At 35.3% G+C, this 22,191-nt stretch overlaps 1 protein-coding gene across 1 annotated transcript in view; it reads right to left on the minus strand.

Annotated features, from left to right (window-relative positions):
- The window catches only part of Tpk1 (thiamin pyrophosphokinase 1), a 412,808-nt gene that overhangs the window by 200,814 nt on the left and 189,803 nt on the right, over window positions 1–22,191 (minus strand). The window contains exon 9 of the mRNA XM_087207730.1: window positions 12,931–13,026. Within this exon, the coding sequence (XP_087063856.1) occupies window positions 12,931–13,026 (96 nt within the window). The remainder of the gene's footprint in view (window positions 1–12,930; window positions 13,027–22,191) is intronic.

The following is a 22,191-nucleotide window of genomic DNA, read 5'->3' on the forward strand; positions in this document are numbered from 1 at the left end:
TATGCTTACCTGGATGTGTGTATATATGTTATATGTGTATCTTGTTACTTTCTAGAATTCTACAAAAATTATATATTTAAGCTTGCAACATTCTTTTGAGATACAGAGGCACAGGCAAAAAGGTAGTGAAACTTGTCATAAAAGACTTATCATGCTCCAGTTATTGACCCTATGTTGGAATTGTACAGTGTTCCTTTCATTATTTCTTCAAGGAGGTCAGCAAGATTTATTTTTTTCAAGTTCGCAATGGTGATGGCTTACGAGACAATCCCTCTGTATTCTCATGTTTTACTTCTTAACTTTTCCAGGTAACTTAGATTAAAAGCAGCAGTTCCCAGAAGTTATAACACAATAATTAAGAAAATGAAAAGAGGGTACTATATGAAGTCTGCAGTTTTTAATTACACACAACTAGTTATATATGATCAAATAATAATTATTGAATATATAATATATAATCATATACTCATATAATAGAGGGTATACTAGCAGATATGTTCATGTACTGCTAAAATAGAAATACTTTCATTTATTTATAGAAATATTTTAATTTATAATAGGACAAGATCTGAGGCAATGAAATAAGACTTGGCAAGCTAAAGCAGATAATGTGTACTAACATTTGATAAAAAGAGTATGCTAGAACAAGAGTCTTCATATTTGCACACAATCATTCATTTAATAAATATCTGTAGAGTGCCTATATATTTCAGGTATTGTTTAAGGTCCTGGGGACATAACAGAGGGCAAATGTGCACAATCCCCTGGCCACATGAGGCTTGCATTCTCCTGTATGAATATGTAATAGACACAAATACCCTAAATACATGGTATGTCAGGTAATGATGAGTGCTGTGAAGAAAATTAGGCAGGGAAAGAAATAAGAATAACTGAGCCACGGGACTGGAGAGGTGAAGTGAGGGATGTCTCTGCACTAGGGGGATTACAGAACCTTTACCAGTATGAACTATAATGTAGTTAGAAAAAAATTATATTCCATTTTCTCAAATGAAAAGCTAAACTATGAAACAGAAAAGGGTTATAATAAATAGTGGCTGAGCAATCGACCAAAAAGAAAATCTGGATGTATTATGAAGGCAAGGTATAGCATTAATTATAATCTGAATTGTTTCATGGTTATCTGTATATATGCCTCCTCTATTAGTTCCTTTCCACACAGAGATCTGCTGGACTGATTGGAAGATCTCTAGTAGCCTCCACAGCATGTCTGAGGGGAGGAAAAGTGCCTGTGGATCTCTGAAGTGAACTCTTGTCTAACATGGAGTAACAGATGAAGCCAAGAGGTCTGCTCGGTGATTAGAGAAGGGAGAACACATCTCTCATTTTCTCTTCCTGCTGAGGCAAGGTATGAAGAAAAAAATGATAGCAGGCTTGTACAACTTACATCCCAGTTGGATTCCATTGTTAAATATAGTTACCATTTTCACCACTTTGATGAGACCAAGACAAGTTTCAGATCGTCCTTAGGAAACATGTGACCCTGTGAAGAGTTTGCTGTTTAACTCAAGTCTTTGATATTGAGAGCATTCTTGTAAAATTAGAATGCTTCTAAAGAAGCAATTTTCCAGTGAGTCAATGAATCTCTTCGATAAACTATAACTAGCTTAAGAGATTTCTAATAAAACAGTCTAATTCTAAACTCTTATTATTCCATGAAACCTATTATGGCAAAAGATCACACTACAAGGTACACAACTACATAATTGTTACCACCACTGCCACTGTTACAGTTCTTTTTTAAAATAGGGACTCAGTATAGGACACTGAAGTAAGTACTTTATCTCCTAACTCTACTATCATGAGGTTAGTATTCTTACACTGTAGGTGAGGAAACTGAGACTTAAGGTAAATAACTTTCTCATACAGCTAGAAAAAGTGTCAGACTTATCCCAAGCACTTAGACACCTGACTTCTACAGTGCTCTAAAGAGTAGTACTTTAGAAAAATTTAAGATAGGATTGTTATTTTCAAAAGTATCTATGTTCATCATCACAACTGGTAGAGCTGAGAATGCTAGACTGTCTGGCAATGAGCAGTAATCATGAATGCTAACCAACAAGGGGCACAGAAAGCTCCACATTTTTGCTGAGTTTTGCCAAAACGTCCTCTGGTATTTGTACTGATGTTACTGTAAATCCCTTTATTCACTGAACAAATATTTACTGAATAAATAACAATGAGATGAAAGATTCAAAGGAGATACAACTTTAAGAAATAGTATCTGAGTTTTATTAAGAGGATGGATTGAAGGAAGCAAAGAGAAGGTAATAAAATAAGCCAGGTAAGAAATGGTAAATATATGAACTAATGTAGTAGCAGTAAGACTGCAAAGAAAAAGGGCACAAGAAAGGGAGGTGCACAGGATTTAAAGGAACTGTGTGAGGAATCATTGTGGAGGTTGGTAGAGTAGAATGTAAGTTTCTACCAGGTGGATGGATGGAATTGTCACTGAGTGAGACAGAAATTTAAAAAAAAAAAAGAAAAAGAAAATCTTGTGAGATAAATGATGAATTTTGTTTCGGACACTAAAATGATGTTCCTCTGGCCTTCTTAGAGGGAAGAAATTTGGCTTTGGAATCTAGGATTAGGGGTAAAAATTAGACAGTTAATGGCACAGAAGTGTAACAGAGGCTAAGGAAGACAAGACTCAGCTATTCCTCTTCTGGGTATCTTCCCCAAAAAATCAAAAGCATCATACCACACCGATATATACCATACCATGTTTATAGTGACAGTGTGTAGTACCTAAATCTTGGAAACAACCCAAATTGTCCCTCAACTGATGAACGGATAAAGAAGATGTGGTTTTTCTATATGTGGAGTACTACCCAGCCATAAAGAAGGATAAACTTGAGGCATTTATAGATAAATGGATGCACCTTAAAGCTATTCTCCTAAGTGAAATAAATCAGACACACATATGTAAATATCACACTGTCTCTCTAGTATAAGAAACTGAAAATGTAAATAGGGACCAAAATGTATAACAGACAATGTGAAATAAGAAAAAAAATTGTTCAAAAGGAAGGGGGAACTAGAGAGAGGGAAGGAGGAAAGGGAGGAAGGAAAAAGAAAAAAAAATGAGAAAAGAAGAAAAAATGGAAACAGGGCCTTGGTAAATATGGAAGAGGAAAAGGGGCTGAAGGGAGAGGAGGGGAATGAGAAAGAAAGGAATCAAGACACATCAGGTAAATATACAAATTTCCTATAATGAACATAATCATTATGTAAATCTAAATTGTACCAATAAAATTAAAAATGAAAAAAGAATTAGTTAATGGCAGAGAAGTGTAACAGAAGCTGAGGAAAACAAGACAAAGAGAAGATGGAGGAAGTGAAAGAGTTTCCTAGTAAAGGAGAGAGTGCAGAGATGCAGAAAGCTGCACCTTCTGGAGTCCACTCTGATGAAGACCTCCTGAGGGCAGCTCTGTCTTTCTCTGAGTCCTACCACATTGTGCCACTTATCCCTAGAGACAAAGGCAAGGTTTAGAGGACCCAGTCCATCCTGCATTTTAAATGCCATCAAGTCACTAAGATTTTCTAGCATGCATGGTTTTCATGTAAAACAGTCACCTAAACATGCAGCAGACTCACCATCTGAAACCTTTTGAAGCCATCTTCTTAGAGTTAGAAGGTCCACAAAAGGCACTGCTGATTCACACTTGCCTTTATTATTGATGAATGAGTCTTGTCATAAAAATACTAAACTAGTTCAATTTTATTCTAGAATAATTTCAGATTTACTAAAAAGTTTCAAAGAGAGTATAGAGTTTTCCTTTCACCTAGTATCTCAATTTTAACATCTTTATAACCACGGTACATTGATCACAACTAACATTGATACTGGTTACCACACAAGAATTTACTCACATTACACCAGTGCTCAACCATGCACTTTTTCCATTTCAGGATAAGAATTGAAATACTTCATTGACTGAGTTGGCACATCTTCTTTTTTCCTACCACCTGTGACAATTTACCAATTTTTGCCATGACCTTGAAAACACTGGTCAGATTAACTTACAAAATACCCTTCAATTTGAGGTTCTCAGAATTTTTTAAAGAACAAGCTGGAATTCTGGATTCTAGGAAATGACTGTACAACCATTCTTCTCATTCTATATCTGTATACAGGGTATATGCTATTACATGAATTATTATGGTGATGTTAATTTTGATCACTTGACTAAGACGGTTATCTTCAGTTTCTCTTTTGTCATACTAATAGTATTCCAATTTCAGAATACTATTTTACACACACACACACACACACACCATTTTGCTTTAGATCTCCCCAAAGAAACTGGTTCATGAAAACAAGCCATGCTGAGACACTGGCACAACTCAGAAGATATCTCTTGGGGACCTACCATGGTTCCTCATGCAACCCTATGTGACAGCTCTTCTTGTATTGATGAGCATCTAGTGCACCCAGATACAGTCATTCTTACAATCAATTTTCAAGTGACAAAAAACAGATTTTTCAGAATGTACATAAATCCATTACAGCATTACAAAAAATAATGTTCAACTAATCTGATACTCAAGCAATTTGCTGATGTGCAAAGGTAATGGATCTACCTGAGAAATGCCATATAGGAATTAAACAGTGAGACTATGTATGATTTTTAAATAAGGTCCTCATGATCAAGAGTTGAGAACTCTAAATACTTAAATAACACGGAAACTATCCTAATACACATAAATCATATTGCAATATTTACCTAAGTTATTAAAAGCTTAAAATGAGTTTTAAAATACTGTATAAGTAATGAACATATGTTATTTATGTAGTATTTAATATGTAGTCATTAGTACATGTATGTAGAAAAATTTAGGAGTTTGCTTTCATTTCTACTGTTTGATATTATGCATCATCTGGTTTAAAAAGTGTTTAAAAATCAATATGGTATAAGGGGCTAAAACGTATTGGAGTTACAGTAAATCAAACTAGTATGAGTTTAAATTTCTAAATATGTAGTCAGAAATTAGTGGCAACATCTCTTCCCAAATTAGGTCTAATAAAATAGTTTAAAACAGCAGCAGTTTAAGTAACTGATTCTATCACCATATAATACTACTAAAGATCTTGAAGAGCCCGATCTTCTTATTCTTAGAGCCTTATAATCTTAGATTTCTGCTTCAGCCTAAAGAATGTGCACTTTTCATTTTCATATGTTTGGAGAAAGAGCTTTGAATGCTTTCCACTGGATCTGGTGGTTTAGATCTCAACTGTATTCTATACATTAGAAAATGTATCCATTTTTTGAAAATTTGATATCAAATGGCACCCTGTTAATGTATTATTCAAGATTTAGTTACAGATACACAATTCAACAATATGAAAGCAAAGCATTGCAAAGTCACATGGGTCAGAGAACCCTTCTGCAGAAAAGTTGGCGAAATTAGGTTTAAAATGGATAAATAAACAGAAATAATTTGTGAGAATATTTCTTTAATTAATCTCATGTTCTAGATAGTAAATTCCTTTATGATAAGGAGAAAACATAATCTGACCTCTATGAAGTTCTAATATGATATCACAGAACAGGACCTCAGCATATTAAACACTGCTTGGCATTCCATTTATATATTATAATCAGAATTTCATTTCATAGTAAGATCATTTCTTTTGGATTACACTCTCATTACAAATTCATATTTATAACTTAGTAAGGAGGAAGCCAGAAATATATGATAATTTGATAGGATTTATTAGAAGCATAAAGATTATTTGATAGTGTTTTTATGTATTTCAGGAAGAAATTTAAAATTTTTATGATCTAGTATTGAGATAGGAGAAGGTACAGAGGGGAATTTTGCATTATGTGATAATCCCGTTTCTCTTGTTGTAACATGAAATCAAATATAATATTAAATTTCTAGAATAAACGTAAAATCAGATGGGAGCTCAGAGAAACTCTGTTTCTTCAGATTTAATAGATAGTATTATTCTTGGAGTATTATTTTCCTTATTCTTGGAGATATGTTCCAAGGCTTCCGCTGGATGCTGGAAGTCATGGATCATATCAACCCCTATTCATACTATGATTTCCCCCCCATACATTCCTATAATAAAGTTTAATTTATGTTAGTTACAGTAAGAGATTAATAATAATAATAAAATAGAGCAACTACAACAATATGCTAGAATAAAAGTCATGTGACTCTGCTTTCTCTTATTGTATCAAATAATACTTTTACTTCTTGGGATGTAAAATAACCCAATGCTAAAAATAAATGATGTAGTAACTGTGACATAGTGAGCATTAAGCTGTTACTGCAATACAAGCCTTGTGATAATGTGACAGTTAATCTATTAATGAAGATTACTAGATTACTAGACAATTACTAGATCTGTTCACAAATAATTTGGTTCACAAAAAAAGAAGTGTTCTGCAAAACTTTACTTCCTTTCACGTACTTCGCTTCAGGTGACAAATATGACCATGGCCATCTTCCCTGCACCAACATGAATGCGGCCGTCGTCTTTCCCAGAATAGGGGAACAAATTAAGTTTGTGAACTGAGGTCCCACTGGTTTGTGTGTGTGTGTGTACACATATATGTATGGATGACAAATATTCCAGATACTCCAGAAGTACAAGAAGGGCAGTGTGAAATTTCAACATGCTACTCAGAATGGCACAAAATTTAAAATATGCAAATTGTTTATTTCTGGAATTCTCTGTTTAATATTTTCATCTGCAGCTCACCACAGATAACTGAAACTGCAGAAAATGAAACTATAGATAAGGGAAAAATCACTATATCCACTTGTTTGTCTGACTGAGAGCTGTGTTGGAAAGCTTTAATTGTGTAATGTAGCCTTCATGCTGTGCCTTTTTAAACACCAAACTAATCCTCATAATTTTCGTCATAAATCTCTTCAAACTATCATCTGTCAGCTCCCTGTAGTTAAGGGAGTTCAGAATCCACCATCACCAAACACACCACTGTAACATATTGAATATTTAAGTTAAGAGCACTTAAACAGCAGGTATAAAAAAAATCACTCTATCATACTGTTTCTCAAGAGGAGGAGATAAATTTCTCCTGTGGAAGAGGCAATACCCTTATCCTCAAGCATGAGAAATCACGACCAAAAGAATTTTGTACAGAGCTGGTATTTGTCTGACTTTCCTTAAAATAACTTATCTGTTAAAATAGCTTATCTGTTAAGCTTCTCCACATGATTTAGTTGCTTCTTCACAATTCAATATTCTCTACCCAACCCAGTGTATAAGTAACGGATTCTAAGTGCTCTTTGGGGCTTCATTTATGATGGCTCCCGTGCCATGTAAAATTTGTATGAAATAAATGTATATGCCTTGGTCCTATTGATCTGTCTTATGTCAATTTAATTCTCAGGCTCAGGTGAGACTGCAAAGACAGAAGAGGAGTTCTTCTGCCCCTACAAAGGCTATCAGTTCACACTGTGCACTGTGGACCCTCCTGTAACACTCTTCTCTCCTTGCCGCCAAACTCCAATTTATTATGTTTCAGCTTCTCTGAAATCCTATGCTCTCCTCTGTGCCCTTTCAGAGCATAAAACATGCCAAGTACTCACAGATCACCTCTTCTATACAAAGTACCACCATTACATTTCCAAAGAGCAGACCTGGCCCCAGCTCATGGGCTGCACAGTCAGGCTGGGAACAAAAACTCCAAGAAAACAAAAATAATTAACACAATGACTAAGTGTTCAGAGTGCTCTAAAGGAAAAACAAAGGGGAGCATAAAAATATGGACTAGCGGAAGATAGTGAGTGATAGTTAAGGGAAATCAGACAAATACTGCCCCATATGGTCTAGGGAAAGAGAAGAAAAAACAAGGAAGAAAGGCAAACATGGAAAAACACCTAGATGTAAGAGAGGGCAGGGGATACCACATATTTCAGGAACAAGGAGAACGACTAATACTGGATAACACCTGAGAATGGATTGGGCCCACTACGGCTGGGCAATAACACATTTCTCTCCATCAAGAGCTCACCATTAGGTTAAGGAGAGGGCAGTGAGCTGCCACTACCCAGCTGCAAATTCTGCAGGGTGCAGCACTTCATGCCACAAAGCCCACGATAACTTGTGAGCTTTATTCACATTCCTCCTGAGCAGCTTTTACTCTATGACTAATTAGTTGAATTAGAGGGTTGGTCCTATTTCTTTCCAATGTGAGTCTATCAGGTACCCTTATTGAGGACCATCAATGGATCAGCCATATCTCCCTCAGATTTTGTTTTCGATCATACCCTGTTCTTTCTGTCTGAAGCTCTTTCTGGACTCCAGTCTTATTGAGTCTGAGATACTATTATTTCAGACTTGGTAACTGCACACTGTATTACAGAGACTATCAATTGGAGATAACAAATGAGATGCACATAACTTCTCTCCTAGTTTCTAATAATTTCAGTGAAAGTGCTGCAGAAATAAAAACATACTTGTGAAGATTTATAATTTTTTTCTAAGTAACTCAGATCTGGCTATATTTGGATAAATTAGGTAAATCACAACTGGTTATTTTCTGTTATTAAGCAAATATTAATTATGAAAATTTATTACTAGAAATAGTATGATACATTAACTGCAGTTCAGCAAAGCTATAACAGAAGTGAGAAATATTCACTTAATTACTTTTGCTGAGTTTGCAAATTGGGCTATACTTGCCAATTATAATAGTTAACAAGGTGTTTCTCCAAAGGTGGAAAAGATTTACTACCTCTAAGATAAATGCTAGAGTAAATTTCTGATAAACTTTATTGCTAGGAAGTGAGTGTTTGTTGAAGTTGCCTCCCTGACACCTACCTCTCCTAGGAAAATATGTATTAGCCATGGAGGTTGAATATGTGAGCCATCCGGACTGATTCCATCCCTCTGTCAAGTCTAAGACAATCAGGATACTCTCACCCTCCTTTGCCAACTCCAGGAGTGCCTTAACAGGGAGATCTTGGGAGTTAAATTTAATGATGGTCAGAAGTGATGCAAACATCCCTTCTCTCTCATGCTTATCCCTCTACTGTGAAGGGTAAAAAGTTGCTGCCAGTAAGAGTTAGAGGCAGTCAGAAAAATCAGTCAGAAGACAAAGCCCATACAGCAGGGATAAAATAGATTAAGGAAACATCATGAGATCCAATGAGCTGTGCCTGAGGCCTCTCTCTTTTACTGGATTATTGAGGCCAAGTTGAAATCCATGCCTGTTATTGGTGTTATCAAATGCATTCTATTATACAATGCTTTTTTTTCTAGTTTTCTTGGTATAAAATTACACAACTGATAATGCATTTCAGCTTATTTCTCCTATGAAAAACTGCCATTCAATGCTTCCTGTTTACTTTTATAGTTGTTTCTTAACAACCTTAAGAAATTTCAAGTCACTGTGTAGGTACTTGGCTTTGAAAGTTATATGCTAACCCTGGCCCTTTCTTCTCTTTTTTCCCTCTCCCTCTCTTTCTCACTCCCTCCTGGCTGCCACAAGGGGAATGGCCTTCTCCACCTTGCCCTTCTACCAAGATGTTTCTGCTTAGGAACCAGGTAAGTATGAGCCATGAGCCAAAATGAATCTTTCCTCCTTTAAATTGTTTTTTTTTTTTCAGGTATTTTGCCACAGTGACAAAAAGCTGACTGAACACAGTAGGGTTGAGAGGTCTAAGAGAAAAATACAAACTGCACAGGGTCAAACTCTGGAACAATACCTCTGATGGACAAGACTTCATCAAACTCAACAATGAAATCCCAACCTTAGTCTCCTTGGAGCCAGAAGCCTTGGAGCTGAAGCTCCAATGGGAATCAAAGAGCATCTAAGCGAACCTAGTTGAGTCCGGCCTGGATGAGCAGTGTCCTCAGATGTTAAGGGATCTTCAGCTACCTCAACTAAGTGTTAACTGTTTCTAATTTTCTATTCATGAAGAAGGAACCTTGAAGAGAGGGGGCAGCACAGGGTAGATGATCCATTGGAAAGAAGGCTTTAAAGGCTTGGAATGGAATCCCATACTTATAATGAGAATCAGAAGCAAAAAAGAGAGCTTCTGAAAAACTTGAAAAACTTGCAGTTTTGCCAGAAAAGAAGCACAAGCAAAGTTGAGGACAAAAAATATGTGGTTGCTTAAGATATTAGTGCCATTAAAAAGAAATCAAGTACTTTGCACCAGTACAAAAAGAAAGACGCTTTGGAGGTGTCTCAGGAATCAGCAAGATCCCATGTATCACAGGCCTAAGTGTTAAAAATGTGAAGTCTTTTGAAAGCCTTTGCTTTGAGAAGAGAGGCCTCAGGATCCTGCTTACTCAAGAGTTACCTATGGATGTGTTTCTTCATGATCAATCAACCAAGTACTCAGAAGCCACTGCAACCATAGTCCAAGGGGACCTGGCTACTGCTCAAACTGGCAGCAGACTGTTGTCATCCACCTGATGCTGATTTTGCAGGGATGTAGAATGCAAGAATTACAGAAAGGGTCATGGAACCTTCCACTGAGATTTTAAAGGAAGGCCTGGAAGTCCAAACAATGTGTGATAGGGTGGAAGTCCCTGCCAGGTGTCCCTGAAAGAGCCATCTGTGACACTGTGGGTGTGAGGCAAAAGCACTGGAAATCACAAGAATGTCAAGATTTTAGGGATGTGGAACATGAGCCAAGGAAAGCTGTAGGTAGTGAGCAGAGCCAGCCCAAGAGAGAGGCCATATGAGTGGCAACCAGCAAGGCCATAGGAGTGAGGCTGGCATAACCTGTAGAGATCACATCATGTTGCCACATTCCCTGAATGCTGGTCATGGAACTACAGGACTTAATGTTTGCCTGTTGGTTTTCTGTCTTGAGTTGGTCCTATTACTTTCTGTTCTCCTGTAAATCTTTTTTGGAAGGGAAATGTTTAATGGTTCAATGGTGCATTGTGTCTTGGAATTACATAACTTGTTTTTTGAATTTTACAGGAGTTCACAGGTAAAGGTTTGCTGTGAATCTCAGAGGAGACTGAACTTGGGATTTTGAGCACTACTGTGACTACTGAAACTTTGGGAAAGGAAATAGAGCATTTCTGGTTGTATAATTATATGGCAGTATAATTGAATAATGTTAGGTAAAATTATGACCTTGTCTTCATTTCGAGATTATGTATAGTTTAAGAAGATGTGTTTGGATGTCAAGTAGACCGTGGGTAGATGTGATGGTTAATTTTGATTGACTTCAGAGATTAACAAAAGACACTTTTGGCTATGTCTGGAAAAGTCATAGGGGAATGATATTGGAGGCTCTCTGTGCTCTCTTTGTCTTTAGTGTTCTTCCCCTGGTATTTCTTGGGTGGTGTGAGCTGAGCAGCTTTCCTCCAGCACACCCTTCTGCCATGATGTCTTGAAGCTAGATGACCATGAACTGAAACTATGAACCAAGATAAACCTCTTCGCTTCACATTAAAAAAAAAGAACCTAAAATATTTCATGTATCATTTCAATAGTAATAAAAAAATTTATATGTATGCTTAGTTATTGATTAATGAATGTGATTAAACATTTGGATGATAGATGAAAAATCATTACTAGATACCTTAAAGAATACACAAATGAAAAGTAGTAGATTCTTCTCCCACTTAAAAAAATGAAGGTGATATTTTATGATTTCCATAAGAGTTTTCAATGATGGAAAATGGGCCAAGTAAATGGTATATTTGTCTATTTGATTTGTGAACACAATATTTACTTTTTATTTTACTTTTTCCCCATTAAGTTTATTGGTACATTTTAGGTATAAAATACAGTTACGTTCATCATTGGGATCTTGTACCATTACATGAGTATCTTGGTTCTTATTTTTTCCCCTTCCCCTGCTCTCCCTTCATCCCCTCCGCCCTTCCCTATTTGCAAAGACTTTGTTTCCATTTTTTTCCTTTTCTCATATTTTTTCTTTTCCCTTATTTCCTTTCCCCTACCCCTCCTACTTCCCCTACTCCTTTAGACCTTTTCTTCCTATTACACAATATCAATTATACATTGTTTTAATTACAATATCAAAATTTAGAGGGCATTACCCCAGATTTTACAGAATTTAAAAGGATATAGAAAGCATATTACAAAAATCTTTTCTGAGATAAATTTGACAACTTCTAAGAAGTAACTTGGAAGACAAATTAATGAAACTAACTCTGGAGGAAATATAAAATTTGAATAGTGCCTATTAAAGAAAGTATATTCCTACCTTGAAAACCTACCTATAAGACAACAATAGGCTCATATACATTTTAACTGACAAATTATATCAAACATTTAAAGCAGAAAAAAGAAGGAACACTTCTCCCCTCATTTTAGGAAATCAACACTGTGCTAATCCTAAAACTGGATAAAGATAATAGAAGAAAAAGTATGAACATAGATAGAAATTTGTCTAACAAAACAATTAGAAGTCAGATCTGGCAGTATGTAGAAAGTGGTTTTGTTATAGGGATGGCAGTGTTGGTTCAGCATTGGAAGATCCACCCCCAAAAGTCATCATTTTAACAGAGAAAGGAAAAAGCCATATGATCCTGTCAGTAGTTGGAGAAAAAGTATTGGACTAAATTCTACAGCTGTGTGAACACAATATTTAAACAGATATATTAAGAAAGCACATATGCCTCTGCACAGCAACAACAAACTAGAGATGAACAACAACGACCTCTTGATTCTGATGATCTCATGCACGGTCCAGTTCACCCACTTTATACCTTGTCACCCTAAGATATTTATATTTGTGACCTTCGATTTACATGTACCTGTTAATGTTTTAGCAGCCCAATACAACTTTATTTCATATATAGAAAAACACAACATAAATCCAAAAGGAACATTACAAAATTAATAAACATTTCAGATAAGTCAAAGTTTTAAACAGGCTATTTTACAACCTTGGTAAAAAGACCCTTAGCTACCAAATAAATGTATAGCTTACCTGTAGGCCTTTTTCTTCTATCTTTTTCTGAAGCACTTGAAGGCACTTGGTAAAGTCAGTGTGGTCCTGATCAGGAGTTGAAATAAGCTCACACCCCTATGTGTTGAAGAAAAAGAAACAGTACGAATAAAGATTTCAGTCTTATGAACATGATCAAGAGCTATATAAAGAAAGGCAAATTATCAACAGATATATCTTATTAAGCTTGTGTGATTCTGCTATCATTAGAATTATCATTGTCTTTTTATTTCACATAACTGGACATTTAATGAACAATGTTAGAATATTATAATAATGGGCTGATTATGGCGATCATTTTCCCAAAGGAAATATAGATTATACATTAATGGTGTTTAAAAAACACTGATGTGATGACATTAAAGATAAACATAAGGACCTTGTACGACTATAATAAATTATATTCACCATGGAATTATCTGAAATCACAATGAAAGTATTTCTAAAAAACATTAAGTTCCTTAAGCAAACTTCTCTTACATGGATAGAAAAGCTAATGTTGATATTGAATTAATGATAAAATTTTACATTTTATGTAAAATCAAGCTAGCTGTCCTATGAAATTTCCTTATAACCTCTTCTCATGTGAAAAGCAGTTCAGAGCTATGCATGCATGAATATCTCATATTATTTTTCTGACATGAAGAGAATCTATAAGTTCTTTATCTTTTCTACAAAAGATAGCCTACCTACTGAAAAACACTGAAACATATTTATAAATACAAAGCCACAAAAATGCCAGCTTGTTGGCACCAGTGAACTTAGATGCCTAGGGGAGCTGTATTTTTGAAATGACACTTTCTCTTCCAATGTCATACAGAGGCAAAGGTACGTATAACCAGACCATGATGGGACTTCAGACTTCTTAATTCAGGAATAAAACAATTCTTGGACTCTGACAAACAGCTGAGTAAGGGAAAGTTAAATATAATCTACTATATAAAGTTGCCATTCAAAGAGTTTTCAAGGATACAAAACACCCATACTACCTCTTAAATTATTCTAAGAACCATTCTCAGTAGATTTAAAGGCTCTTTTACCTCAAGGTCTTTTTAACTGTGTCAAGCTCAACCTGTGCTTCATTCATTTATGGCTGTCCTATGATGTAGTAGTGACCAATGGAAAAATTAACTTCTCATCATTCAGAAAAATATTATGCTCTAAAAGAAATATATCTCATTTTTTCAAGATTGTCGACATACACTTTCTTGATCCTAAAGAGGATTGAAATTTACTACATAATCACTAAGCAAGGGCATAAAGAAGTGACTTGCTTCAGGCTAACATGTGCAAGAAAGAAGATCTGAGCATATGCCATATCATATAGAAATATTATCAGGACTGGAACACTGTCACCAAACCAAAAATCATTATATTGTAAGTTCCTTGAGGGCAGGAACTCTTTTATTTATTATTATTTCCAGTGCCTGGCAGGAGTCTGCCTTATAGTGTTCAATACCTATTTAAATAATATTCTTGGGAAATGGAAGTGTATTTTATTGAATATAAAAATTTATGGATCTTTATGGAAGTGTATACTGATAAAGGCCTGGGACAGTGGTGTAAACATATGGCATGCATACTGCTGCTGGCTCTTTGTTATCATTGAAAGCTCTAAAAGATTCACCATCACTGGGCTAGGACAGTGGAGCATCCTATTGCTAAAGATAACAGATATAACCATAGAAAATAGTCTTTCGTTTTAAAATACTGACAATAGAAACAATCACACAAAAGGAAATTAGACTTGACAGGCAAATAGAAATAGCAACACCATAGATGATTAATAGATCATTGTCTGTCTTCACAGTATCAACTCAAAAACACACGGAAAATGACAGAGGAACAGAACACAAGAAATAATCCATACCAGTGGAAAATTGTGTTGATTAAAAACAAGAGACAAAAACTGACTTATTGACAATTCACTAGCTAGGCAGTAATTAGCAGCAATGCCATGACTGTAAGCCTTACATGCTTTACTCCCATGAAGTAGGAACACATTCTTAAGGATGTGATAGAACAATGTCTTCTGAAATCTTTAGAATTGGTTCACTGAGAATGATATGAAAATAAAAAGATAATGATATGAAAAAGAAAATGACATTAAAAAGAAAAGAGAATATTAAAAAGAAAAACATGAGCAAGAGTAGAGTATCTTTCTTTACTTCATGATTTAAAATTGACACAGAAAAATCTAGGTCAGGATGGATACAGACTCAGATACCTAAACTAACTACTTCTACAAACTCTAGGTGAAGTATGTAACAGCTATTCACAGCTTCTTGGAATTCTCAGGAAATTTAAATGATTTTAATCACAGATTAAGAATGAATTCAATGAAAATGGAAAACTCTTACAACTCTCCAAATTTTTTAGCATTTAAGAAGGAGATGTACAAAGTGAAGTACTAGGCAAAAGGATATAACAGACCTTTGATCAGGGTGGTTTCCCTGACTGCTGCAGCACATGTCAACATACCAAGATCTGAGAGAGGAGAAATAGAAAGCTAAAGATGAGAAATACCAAGGTCCTACAGGAATAGTGTAGAAATGCTACAAGGTATCATGAAATGCTGACCTGAATCTTGTATATTAATATTTATAATTATTTTTTATGTGGAATAAAACCTAATTTCACTGAACCACTGAAAATTTTCAGTGACTTGATGTTTTCTTTATAACAAAAACTAGAAATCCTTCATACTCTGTAGTTGAGGATCTAGAAGATAACAGTATAAGACTTTCTAATAATCAGTTGACAATAATAGTCTCCTAACAGAACGGCTCACATGTTATCTTAAATAATGGAGAAATCTTCCTAAAACATAAATGGCAAAACTCTTTAAAATAGTCTTAAGAGGTCAAGGTTTGAGTGTAAATTTTTAACTACTGCAATCTTTGAATTTTGTTAGTTGAATGAAATGAGGTTTTTGTTAAATACAAACACTTGTTTTGTGAACCAGCAGATACCTCTTTATAGTATACCTTTTTGTATGTATTTTTGTCTACATACATATATTTAAATAATTCTTAACAAGTTGCTTTGAAGAAAATACCTTTTTCAAGCTGGATTATTATTTCTTAATATTACATTTTCTTAATCTTAGCTTATAAGGAATTGGAAAGATTTAATGTCAAAATTTTCAGTATAAGTCAATGTAAAACTTATTCTAATTTAGTTTTAAACTAAAAGATTATTTCCTTTTGTTGGTTAGTGTGGACATTTGAAATTCTCTCTGCACTTTGGGATTAAGCTCTATTTTCTGAAGTAGAGATCTAGCAGGAAGCCCTGTCCTTGAGAATAAGTAAACCTCAGTGAATTCTTGACTTGATTCTATCAAACTTGTTCTGTCCATAAGGTGTGTTCAAGTATAAGACTGCTAAGGGGGAGAGGTTATCACTTGATCAGAAAGTCAAAGAGCGTTCCGAAAAAAAATTGTTGAAAAGCATCTCTGGCTTAATCATACTTTTATATTTCATTCACATACATATATAATTAAAATTCATACAAAAATCAGTAAAGAGCCTGTTATTAATTTTTAGCTATTAATTTGTCTTAAAATATAATTTTACACATATACATAGTAGCAAAAACTTATGGGGGTAGAAAGGTAATAAATATCATCTATCAGCAATATCGTTCATGAAATTTGAAAAGGAGATCATAAAAATACGTGAAAATATAAAGGACCAAGAAAAGTATTGATAATTCGGGAAAAGAACAATGCGATTGAACTTGCTCTTCTGGGTATTCAGATTTATAGAGTTACAGTAATTAACAAGTAGGATCCTGGCAAAATACAGCACTGGAAAATGAGCACCACAAAGGCAGAAATGCCTGTGTGATACACATCTGGCTTGTAGGGATCAGACAGTGACTGGCATGCAGAAAGCCTCCACGTATGTCCACTGAATAAAAAGCTGCACGGAACTGCAAAGACAGAAACAGACCTACATGCATGAATATCTGAAAATGCAATGCCAAGGTCTAAAAACATTTACAACAAAATAGAGTAGAAGATGTTCAGAACTTGGAACAGGTAATTTTTTTAAATAAGTTGAAAAAATTGACAAATTCACTTTCTTTGATGAAGAACTTTTATTCACCAAAACCAACATGAATAAAGTAAAAAAGGAGCTGCAAAATGGAAGGAGGTATCTTTCCTGCACGTAACTAATAATGATTACTACCCAGAACACATAAAGAACTTCTAGGAATCTGTAAAGAATAAACAAGTGGATGAAAAAGGACACAATATTTGAATAGTCAAGCTATAAAAAGAGTAAGCCTGAAAAAGCCAACAAACACAAAAAATGTTCTTTACTAGTAATCAGAAAAAATGGAAATTAAAAACTACCTTGATAATGTATTTTACATACCTCACATTAACACAAAAATGATGGCCTACTCAACCTCTGGAGCATTCTGACAGAGAAAAATCAATAAAGAAGTAAAACATGTAAGCAGTATAGATGTATGATATGTTCCTTCATGAGTTACAAAATCATACCAGTAGTATGATGGCACAGAGTCCCAGATACTGGTTCCAGGGCCTCTGAAGATATGAAAATCTATACATGCTTTAGCCTCCTTGATAAAATGTGGTTAGGGCCGGGGATTTAGCTCAGTGGTTTCACCACCTGCTGCACAAGCGCAAGGGCCCGAGTTCGATCCCCGGTACCAAAAAAAAAAATGTGGTGGTATTAGTAAGCAGCTTATGTTTATCTTCCTGTTGCCCTGTTGCGTTGGGCAGGGGGGGTCTCTGAGTGAGCCTCTGCCTCTCTTCAGGTCCTTTCTGTCACTTCAGCAAAGAATGAAGGAGTGGGCCTCTTAGCAAAAATTGGGAGAGTCACAACTAATGTAGTGTGAAACCAAGGATTTTTTTTTTAAAGTGTGGCAAATACAGAGAAGGCAGAAGAAGAGCAACCTTAGCAGAGTGGTGCTGCAAGACAGGGTGCATCCTGCTGGGAATGGCCTGGTGAGTGTGAGATGAGTCCATACTTACAGGGGCAAACTGTTTTGTGGATTGGTGTGGACTAGGCCAATCAGGGTCTTAGTCTTTGTTTCTGGGAACAGGGCAAGGTCAGCATAAGTAAATGTGGGTAACACTTTCATAAAGGACATAATAGGGTACATAATGATCTTACAATTGTCAGGCACAGATAAACTTTATAATCCTCCATCACAGATAAGCATGTGATCATTATACAATGTTAGTATCTGTGTTTTGCCCTGGGCTTTTATGTCTAATCTTTCCCTACACTTCCATGTGCTTGAAATCATCTCTATATTACTTATGATACCGAATACAATGTAAATTCCATGTACATAACAGTTATACTATATTGTGTGGCAAAAACAATGCCAAGGAAAAAATTCTATATATGTCCAATATCGCTACAATTTTCCTAAATTGTTGTTGATCCATGGTTGACTGAATCTTAGGATGTGGTACCTGTGCATACCTCAGCCAACTGCATGTATAAAATGTTAAAAACATGTTAATTGCCTCTAAATGTGACTCAGTAAAGCTTGTGTTAAAGTATAAAGGGAATACAGTAAAATTTTTCATATTCAGACTTAAGACAGGGTTTTTTTTTTTTAAGACAGGGTCTCACTATGTAGTTCAGGCTGGTCTTGAACTCATTATGTAGCCCAGACTGGCCTCAAACTTACAGTGATCATCCTGCTTCAGCCTCCCAAGTGCTGGGATTACAGGCATGTGCCATCACGCCTGGCTCAAGACAGGCCATCTAGAACTGCACAGGTAATACTTTCTAATCTAAGGGGCAATTACATAAATAGTTGTTCTGGGTGGGGATGTAGCACAGTGGTGGGGGCTGGGCTTGCCTACCATGCACAAGGGCCTGTGTTTAATCCCCAAGATGGCAAAAAAGAAATAAAATATTTGTTTTATAATTATTTTACAATGTGCATCTTAAATATTTCATACCATTTTGAAAAAACAAATCAACTACAACTTGCTATCAAGAAGTGGAGATAGTGGCAATTCATTTTTTTAACCCTTCTATCAAGAAAATGTTAAAAGTATCCATTAAAATTTGGTTCATGATCAAATGGATTCCCTTCTCTACCTTTCCTACTAAGCTGATACAAACCTATAGTGACAGGAAATTTATAACTACCTCATTTGACATCTTAATAATTCTATTAAAATTCTATCAAATTTTATATCAAGTTGAAGTGTATCTCCTTTTATTGTCTTATAACAGTCTTAATTGTACTCTCTGGGAAGATATAGAAAATGTCTTATATTTCTTTTAAATACCAATATTTATCATGTTATTTTCTCATATCCATTCTACAGATCCAGACCCACACCAGGTAATATGAAGTATCCCTCTAAGCTTCAGGCGACATGCAATAGATATGAAAAGCTGTGTTTTCCAGGTGTTCCACATCTCAGGACAACACTAACTTGAACAGGGGAGCCCAGAGCCCTTTACCATAAAGTAAGCCATTCCCTCAGTCCAGAATATCTGAAGCCTCTCTCCCTTTTCCAAGTCCCCCAGAGGATTCCTGAAATCAAAGACAACATGAGACCCAATATATGCACTGCTCCTACTCTATATACCTAACTTATAAATTAAGCATGATAAGAGATTAAAAACAATAACCAGTAATAAAACAGACTATAATAATGTACTGGGACAAAACTTATTTGAATGTGGTCTTTATCTTATTGTACTATAGTCACTTTTCTTGTGACAATGAGATGTCACAATACCTACATAATAATATAAAGTGAGGAAAATGTTGTAAGCATTGTGATGTAGCATTATACCGCCAGATGAAGGTTAGCTGAACCCTCAACAGCTGACCTGAAATATGAGAAAACAACAAAGTGGCCAGGCAGGTAATGCATGTAACATGGATATAATGGACAAAAAGATGATCACGTCTAGACAGGTCAGAGAGCAATGGCAAAAGATGTCCATATACTACTAAGAATGGGCCCAGTTTATGGGGAGTGGATAAAGAAGATATGGGTGTTTTTAAAAATAAAATAGAGCACTACTCAGCCATAAAGAAGATAAACGAGACATTTATAGCTAAATGGATGCACCTTGAGGCCATATTTTTAAGTGAAATAAGCAGGACACATATGTGTAAATACTGAATTGTTTCTTTGGTATGAGAAACTGAAGGTGTCAATGAGGACTAAAATGTATACTAAATATTATAAAATAGGAAGAAAATGCTCAAAGGGAAGGGGAACTAAAGAGGGAGGACAGGGGAAAGGAAAGAAGAAAGCAAAAAACACTAAAGAAGGAAAAAATGGAAATAAAGCTTATGTACATAGGGAGAGGTGGAGAGGTTGAAGGGAGGGCAGGGGAATGGGAAAAAAATAAGAATCAAGATGTACATTGCATAGGTACAAATTCTCAGTGATGAATGTGATCATAAGGTATACCTAAAATGTATCAATAAACTCAATAAAAAAAGAATGGGCCCAGTTTAAAACTTATGAACTGTTTATTTTTGGAATTTTCTGTCATATTTTTGAATAACAATTGAATTTAGGTAACTAAAACTATGGAAAATGAAACCACAGATAAGAGAACTACTATACACACCAGGCACATTCTCAACAAAAAAACAGATAAAATGAACATATATCTAAAGAAAATAACATTTGGCAAAAGGAAGACATTTTATTAAGCAAATGTCATAAAGCATTATATATTATAAATGGTTTCAAATAAAAGAGTATGAGTTCTGCAATAAGAAAATAATTCCTCAAGATGATTTATGTCAAAATGATGAAGTACTTACAAATACAACTATTTTCCTGCATTTTTTATTCAAATCACATTGGCCCTAGTTCCATCAATAAAGTAGTTGCTCTCAAAACTGTGACATAAGAATCATATATGGAAACATTCAAAGATACTCATGTGCATGGTATACTACAAAGAAGTAATGAAGTTTTAGGAAATGTATAAATCATGCTATGAAAACTGTAGATTGAGATGCACTGGAATTCAGAGAGAAACAATAAGAGAAAAATGGCAACAAAAATGATTATAAATATTTCATGAAGGTTTTTACAGTCAAAGGAGATTATTCACACAAAATTATATATTTGCATACCTATATGCTATGAGGTATTAAATGTAAAAAATTCCAATGATACTAAGAACAAGTACAGTATCTAACATCTGTTGAATTAATAAGTTGCTAAGTATATGACAAAAATATGAAAATTAAAATACAGGCTAAGAGTAACTGGAAGAACATGGGGAAAAAGCATTTGTTGCTGATACAATCAAACAGTTGCCTAAAGAAGAACAAACTAAGAGATGCTTAGGGGCTTTCCACCTCATAACCACTCCCTGAACACCAACACCACCACCACGGAGGATAAAAAAGTATATGAGTTGCCCTGTACATGCTGTGTGTGCCTTCTCTGCAGACAAAGTCAACTGTTGATGCTCCTCCCTCCTAGAAACCTCAGACCCCCCAGCTGCCAGGAGCACTCCTGAACATGCCACACACTAAACAGAAAATGTAGCTCTTAGGTATTCAGATATGCCCATCAGACAGCTATCACTTATTTTTATGTTTGTTTCCAAAGTCTAAACTAACCAGATAACTTTCAACTCTCATTTTATACTGGATTGCTTCTAAAGACCATTATATGAAATACACTGAAGAAACCACTGATAATCAAAAACTTGTTGTGGGAGTAAAATAAGGCATGTGCATGGAAATTCTTTACATCACCTTCCTTGAATCTTAGGTAAAATTTCACCTTAATGTGGTGCACACTGCCCTTCGCGCAATACTGTGCTGTCATGTGCTTCCTTCTACCCATTCTGGCAGCCTTGATCTTGGCATTCCAGACTGTTCTTATTCTACTCAAATTCTTCTGTTTTCTCCTCAGAACATACCATCATCTAACACGTGACTCATTATTTTGGTCCCTTCTTACCAGGATGTACGTTCTGTGATGGGAGAGGTACCTTACCAGTGTTCACAGTTGTACCCTAAGCACCTTGAACAACACGAGGTAAACACTGGGCACCTTTGCTGAAATGCACATGTTTTGTCCATGGCATCCATCCAAGCAGCCTGCAGTATGCACATGGAAACTTAGGTACAGTGTCTAGCTCTTCATATCTAAGCAGCATTGCGTATTTCTCATGCTATAACTAGGCAGGAAAATGCTACTAAAGATAAAAATATTCTGTTCTTTCCTAAAATTATGTTGCTGAC

The sequence above is a fragment of the Heterocephalus glaber genome, unplaced genomic scaffold, assembly GCF_053883595.1.
Source record: "Heterocephalus glaber isolate CG9 unplaced genomic scaffold, H.glaber_assembly_v1.0 deba00000818, whole genome shotgun sequence".
NCBI lineage: Eukaryota > Metazoa > Chordata > Mammalia > Rodentia > Bathyergidae > Heterocephalus > Heterocephalus glaber.